Here is a 6,122-nt window from a genome sequence, read left to right on the forward strand (position 1 = left end):
CTACTTACTATCTACACAGCCAGACACACCACCGTCAGCGGCATTCTTAGTCTTTCATGTCTTCTTTGTCCATACCTCCTACCAAGATGCTGTTCAGTATATCCTATCAGTCAAACCATGTAGCGCTCTTACCCTCTGCTCTTCTTGTTAGCTACAACCAAATCGGCGATGCACAGGACCCTTGCCTCAAAGCAGCTGTCTTCCCACGTGTCTGTGCTCATCTTCCCGGCTCTGGTCCGCGAAAGCTGCAACAGTGCAGACTAGATGCTGTACTGTAAAAAGAGCAACGTCCAAACGAGAGACGTGTAGAGTTCGCGTGTGTCTGAGCGGACAGCTACAGTATGCTACGGTTTTGGGCGCGGAAGCTAGCAGCGCGGGGTACCCGGAACTTGGCCAAGACTCTCGAGACTGCGACGCACGTAGGTACAAGGGTCAAACGCAGCTAAAAGCTGACCACTTCTTTGTCCCGTCTGGCAAAGAAAAGCAGACGTATGGACTGCCTCGTCGCCAGCGCCTCCCACGTTGCTGTGCAGGCAGCTCCTCCTTATTAGGCCACGTTCGCGGGCGTGCTGGCGTGCTGCTGCCTGCTCGGGCTTGGCCTGCTGCAGGATGATCCGCTGTCCGTGCTGACTGCATCAGCTCGGCCAACAAGCACGGCTTCTCAAACCACATTCAGCTGCGTAATGCAATACCTCCACTTATTCTCGCCATCTGCTCGTCAGTCTCGTCTGAACGATACTCCAACACTCCCTTCTGCCCCGATGACGTCAACTCCTTCACTTTTCATCGCTGGCGATGCTCCTCTCTACCTCTTTCTGTCTCCACCAGATACAACGCCACGAGTCGACTGGGTGCGAGGTGGCTCAAGTTTCGTAAATCGCCTTTTGACAGGCTCCACTGGAAATGGTTCGAAATTCCGCGCACATGGTCCAGACCTCTCCCCCAGAGAACATCAAGATCTACATGCAATCATCAAACTGAAACTCATTGCCGCCGATGAAAAGGAACCCAGCAGATTGTCGCTTCACAGTGAGCAGTGTCTTGAAGCGAAGCCACGTGGGCATTTGCCCAGTGGATCTTTACCTAGCGGCGACAGCGAGAGCTCAGTCTACATATTCCAGGATGCACGCGCATATGCACAGTTCGACGAACAGGATACAGAGAGGGCCATAGAATTTTTTAATCGGATCCGCCCACGCTATATCGTTTACCACATGTTGCAGCCTCTTTGCACTGGGGAACTTTGGAACTGCATCCGCACTGGCCCTCGCAATTCCGAAAACACCAACCAACCTGAACGCGTAATCCTTGTTGTTTCAGCTGAGGATCTTCGCGCAGAAGGGATCGAGCTCTCTTACGGCCTCTCTTGGGACAGGACCTGCGAGGATTTTGTAGCTCAACTAGGGTCAGTAGGGAAGCTTGTCACGCTTGCGACAGCTGCACATTTGATTGTTCTCTTTGGGTGCGATGGTGTTATCTACCACCGCGGAGACCGAATTTCGAGACCAAGACTGTTTTTTGATCCGTTGAGAGCTGAGGGCGAATTCAAGAAGCAATACTCAGGTGACATTCCGGGAGTCGCGGAGGCATTCATCGCAGGTTTCTCTAAAGAGTTCGCCGCAAATGGAAATTGGAACATGGAGGAAAGTATAGAAGAGGGGCTGCGAACTGCCAGGCGTCTGGTGAAGAATGGCTTAGCACTAAGTTGTACACCCCAAGATGTATACAACATCGAAGAGATTATGGGACATAATAGCTCTCCACAAGATGAAAAAGAGAAATTGCTGCGCTTTTCAATACCCTCCGATGTCATCAGCAAAGGACGACCGGAGTGGTCCATTCTGGAACAAGTTGTCGGCCAGCCGGAGGAAATAGCCCGTCTTATCGTCACAAAGGGCATTCAAGCAGACAGCATTGAGGTTCCTCTTGCACGCTTCAATCGCCTAGTGCTCTTCGATCGCAAGGAGATCGAGCTCTTTCGTGGTCTCTCCAATTCTCTCGCCCAATACCTAGCTGCACCCCAGCACCGTCCTCTACACATTGGTATCTTTGGCCCCTCAGGCTCTGGGAAGTCGTTCGCTGCACGTCAGGTCGCCGAAGCTGCATCGAGAGGGCGGAATGTGCGCCACCTTCATTTCGATCTGAGTCAATTTGTGGATGCAAATGGTTTAGTGGAAGCCTTCCATGAAGTAAGAGACTGTACACTTGGGGGATACATACCCCTAGTCTACTTTCGGGCTTTTGACACCGATTCTCACCCTTCCATCGTCGACTGGCTTCCACATCTCCTGGGTCCTATGGCTAGTGGCAGCTTCTCTGTCATGGGCGGGGTGGCTCGGCCCATTGGAACGGCTGTATTTTTCTTTGGAATAACAGGTTTCAAAACGAAAGAAGACTTGAAGAAAAAGCCGATGTCAGATTTCCTCGGTCGTCTCCATGGCTTCGTCAATATGGTCGGCCCAAATCAAGTGAACGAGGGCCACGGACAGGATGGGTTGTACCCTGTTCGACGCGCAGTCGTGATAAGAACACTTCTTGAGGAACGGGAGGAAAAGCTAAGGTCTGGGCAGGCTATCGAGATCGACAACAGCGTCCTCAATGGTCTTCTCCTGACACCACAATATCGCCAAGGCATACACTCAATGAAATCCATCATCTCCATGTCACGGCTCAACAATTGCACCAAGTTCGAACGGGCAGCCCTACCGGCTGAATCACAGATCGATCTGTTCGTCGACTACCAGGACTGGGCGGCTTATATGTGCGGCGTTCGCCTTCCAGTGGATATACGTGAACAGCTAGCCGAAAAGCTTCATGATATGTATCAGAAGCACATCGATAAAGCAGGCTCGGACCAACAGAAACAAAACCTCGTACCCTGGTCCCGACTCCGGGAAGAATTCAAAGAATCTTCGCGCGCACACGCAGAATCGATACCGAGCAAGTTGCGTCTGATCTCTTGCTTCCTGGGCTTGGCTTCAGCACAACCCGATCGGAAGCCGGTGGAACAGCTCTCCAAACTCGAGGTAGAAGTTTTAGCTAAAGCCGAGAAAAGCAGGTGGAATGAGGAACGGTTAGCGAAGCAATGGAGGAAGGGAGAAGAAAGATCGGCGGATCAGAGGACATCCCCATTCTTGATCCCATGGGACGATTGCACAGAAGCGGTGAAGGAGATCGATCGAGCAATGGTAGCCGTCTATCCCAGTGACAAGTTCCTTCCCTCTACATACAGAGTGTATAGAATGAAGCAGGTGTAGATAGTTATCGGAGATCACTAGGAACAGGGTTCCGAGCTAGTAGTTACTTCTTTCATCCATATGAACACATCTTTGTGAAGCGAATGGGGAAACCAGTCAGGCTAGATGACGTTTCAGTTTCTCGCTATATTGCAGGTCCCTTCGCTTTTTCCACCAAAGCCAAACACTAAATACCAACAGTGTCAGCGGTATATCTATGGCAAAGTACAGCCATATCCAGTTCGATACCGGTCTTCCACTGCTGTCCTGCTTGTTGGTCTGCCAGTCGAACATCGACATGCTAAAAACTGCCTGTCCCCTTATCGTCAGCGAGTGTTCCAATTAAATCCACTTTAACTCACCGCAACAAAGGTGCCAGGCAGAAACACAAGGGTAACGATGGCGATGGTCAGCATGGCTGTCCCATCTCGCCGCGCTGCATCTGTTACGTAGTACGAATGTGCGGATATCATCTATTGGGCCGGCTAGCAGTCAGCTTCATTGTGCTTGGGGAACAGCGGGAATTTTGTGAATACGATGGAAAGCAGATGATAGGGTTCTACTTGTTAGCAAAGACCGACTCCGGCCGCATATCAGTAACAACGGACAGCAGCGCTCTGATAAAAGATATGGTGTCAGGTCGAAGGTGAAGGGGATGCAAAACTGAGAGCATTGACTTTGAGGGAACTTAGGAGATTGGAGATGCTCTCACAATTGATTGATGTGCCTCGATCCGCAAGGGAAGATTGTCTAGGTTGCGACCAATGTTCCTGAGGACATCTTCTTGACTTTGTACAATCCTACTGAGCACGTGTGGATGTTTCGGTTGCGTCTCGCTTACAACACAGTGGCTCTTCTGGATACTTTCGAAGCATCTGGCAAGCTTGAGAGCAAAGTCTAGCGCAAATGCATAGCGCAACTGAGCTCGATAATGAAGCTTCCTTAACCTAGACAGTTCCTGGCCAAAGCTTCTGAGATGCACATCCTCGGACTTCTCGTTTGTGTTCTTTTCGTCCAGCTCCATGAACTCTCGATTGAGCTCAGTGACCGCACGCGCGATGCGACCCACTTGCCAAAGCAATATGGTTGTAGGCAGGATCATGAAGTCGGGAGGAAGAAGATCTGGATGATGATCTGGATATTTCATGTCCTCCAACAGATCCTTCAGTTTCTTAGAGTTGAGTTGTGGGCCGCCGAAAAAGAGACACGTCCAATCCCTCTCGCGGTTGTAACCTGGGGCATGTGACGAAGATAGCGCAAAGCTGAAGTACGCATCCTCATCATCGCTCGGCGATTGAACGATGAACTGAAGCCTTCCGTTGTCCTCCATAACTTCGCTTCCAGAGGTACCCTGTTCGAAGAGGTCGAGGAAATGTTTATCCATCCACAAAGCATCTTGGGCGGCGTTGACAATACGTGAGTACGAATCCGGCTCGGGCTGTTCGCGTCTATCATAGTCGACGACAAGAAGTCGGAATACGTGCTTGCTGAGATTTTGGTGGACGTCTCGCAACGGTGGCTTTCTGATGAAGTCTACGGCTTCATTCTCACAGGTTACAGAAGAGTCCCAAACAACAGACATCTTTCCAGCAGCCCTCTAAATGTGTATCAAATTAGATGACAAGAAGATCAAATCAGGAAGCGACGAAGTACCTGGATCTGTACCGCGCTAGTCTTGAATCCGTGAAAGGATGTAGGTTGGGTGGGAGGCATGTTCGGAAGTGCGGGCCCCTCTGTTGTCGCATTTTGTGCACAAGAATTATCTGGTGAACGTAACAGCTTCATAGCTCTAAAGGAGGTTAGTAATTTGTCGCACATGTTCGCTGCCGAGGAACTCATTGTGCAAGTCTTGCGTGTCGAGGGGGCTCTCCGCTTCTTTGACCTAGCATACGAGGGTGAGTGGATCTACGCTTTTGGCGAATCAGAGATAGGAAGCGTGTTTACCGATCGTCCCGCCCTATATGGACTGGATATTACGCAGAAAAAAAAAGAAAGCCTTCTGCCAGCAAGCCACAAAGGCGTTCTATTTTCAGCAAAACAGCCCAAGCCGATCTGTCCACTACATACGAGAACATGTAGCCTGATACCCTCGCTCACGGAGGCAGGTATTCGAGAGATCAGGAGGCCATGAGCTACTCTGTGGCGCAAAAGATGCTGTCATATTGTGACAATGGCGTGTCTCGAGGAGAGTGACAAGGTCGCCCGACGAAGAGAATGTGGTTTGAGAAGCCGTGCTTGTTGGCCGAGCTGATGCAGTCAGCACGGACAGCGGATCATCCTGCAGCAGGCCAAGCCCGAGCAGGCAGCAGCACGCCAGCACGCCCGCGAACGTGGCCTAATAAGGAGGAGCTGCCTGCACAGCAACGTGGGAGGCGCTGGCGACGAGGCAGTCCATACGTCTGCTTTTCTTTGCCAGACGGGACAAAGAAGTGGTCAGCTTTTAGCTGCGTTTGACCCTTGTACCTACGTGCGTCGCAGTCTCGAGAGTCTTGGCCAAGTTCCGGGTACCCCGCGCTGCTAGCTTCCGCGCCCAAAACCGTAGCATACTGTAGCTGTCCGCTCAGACACACGCGAACTCTACACGTCTCTCGTTTGGACGTTGCTCTTTTTACAGTACAGCATCTAGTCTGCACTGTTGCAGCTTTCGCGGACCAGAGCCGGGAAGATGAGCACAGACACGTGGGAAGACAGCTGCTTTGAGGCAAGGGTCCTGTGCATCGCCGATTTGGTTGTAGCTAACAAGAAGAGCAGAGGGTAAGAGCGCTACATGGTTTGACTGATAGGATATACTGAACAGCATCTTGGTAGGAGGTATGGACAAAGAAGACATGAAAGACTAAGAATGCCGCTGACGGTGGTGTGTCTGGCTGTGTAGATAGTAAGTAG

General features: G+C 51.1%; 4 protein-coding genes across 4 annotated transcripts; 2 read left to right on the plus strand and 2 right to left on the minus strand.

Annotated features, from left to right (window-relative positions):
* The first annotated feature begins 8 nt into the window (after positions 1–8).
* Positions 9–523, plus strand: CC77DRAFT_1026825 (hypothetical protein). The gene is made up of 2 exons (XM_018526332.1): positions 9–78; positions 133–523. The coding sequence occupies exons 1-2, from the start codon at positions 57–59 to the stop codon at positions 276–278; spliced, it is 168 nt and encodes a 55-aa protein (XP_018378626.1). The 5' UTR covers positions 9–56; the 3' UTR covers positions 279–523.
* Positions 524–761: 238 nt separating this feature from the next.
* On the plus strand, positions 762–3,257 carry CC77DRAFT_1068079 (hypothetical protein; the record flags this gene model as incomplete). The annotated part of the gene is made up of 1 exon (XM_018529072.1): positions 762–3,257. One exon carries the CDS (start codon positions 762–764, stop codon positions 3,255–3,257), a length of 2,496 nt encoding a protein of 831 aa, XP_018378627.1.
* Positions 3,258–3,924: 667 nt separating this feature from the next.
* On the minus strand, positions 3,925–4,949 carry CC77DRAFT_1068080 (hypothetical protein; the record flags this gene model as incomplete). The annotated part of the gene is made up of 2 exons (XM_018529073.1): positions 3,925–4,833; positions 4,890–4,949. 2 exons carry the CDS (start codon positions 4,947–4,949, stop codon positions 3,925–3,927), a joined length of 969 nt encoding a protein of 322 aa, XP_018378628.1.
* Positions 4,950–5,599: 650 nt separating this feature from the next.
* Positions 5,600–6,114, minus strand: CC77DRAFT_1026828 (hypothetical protein). Its single transcript, XM_018526333.1, has 2 exons — positions 6,045–6,114; positions 5,600–5,990 (listed from the first exon to the last, which is right to left on the minus strand). Exons 1-2 carry the CDS (start codon positions 6,064–6,066, stop codon positions 5,845–5,847), a joined length of 168 nt encoding a protein of 55 aa, XP_018378629.1. The 5' UTR covers positions 6,067–6,114; the 3' UTR covers positions 5,600–5,844.
* Positions 6,115–6,122: the final 8 nt, after the last annotated feature.

This window comes from Alternaria alternata, assembly GCF_001642055.1.
Source record: "Alternaria alternata strain SRC1lrK2f unplaced genomic scaffold CC77scaffold_59, whole genome shotgun sequence".
Lineage (NCBI taxonomy): Eukaryota > Fungi > Ascomycota > Dothideomycetes > Pleosporales > Pleosporaceae > Alternaria > Alternaria alternata.

Coding starts and splice junctions, on each gene's coding strand:
- CC77DRAFT_1026828 (XM_018526333.1), bottom strand. CDS start 6,066: ATGTCTTCTTTGTCCATACCTC. Junction 5,991..6,044: donor GTCTTCTTTGTCCATACCTC/CTACCAAGATGC, acceptor TAGCGCTCTTAC/CCTCTGCTCTTCTTGTTAGC.
- CC77DRAFT_1026825 (XM_018526332.1), top strand. CDS start 57: ATGTCTTCTTTGTCCATACCTC. Junction 79..132: donor GTCTTCTTTGTCCATACCTC/CTACCAAGATGC, acceptor TAGCGCTCTTAC/CCTCTGCTCTTCTTGTTAGC.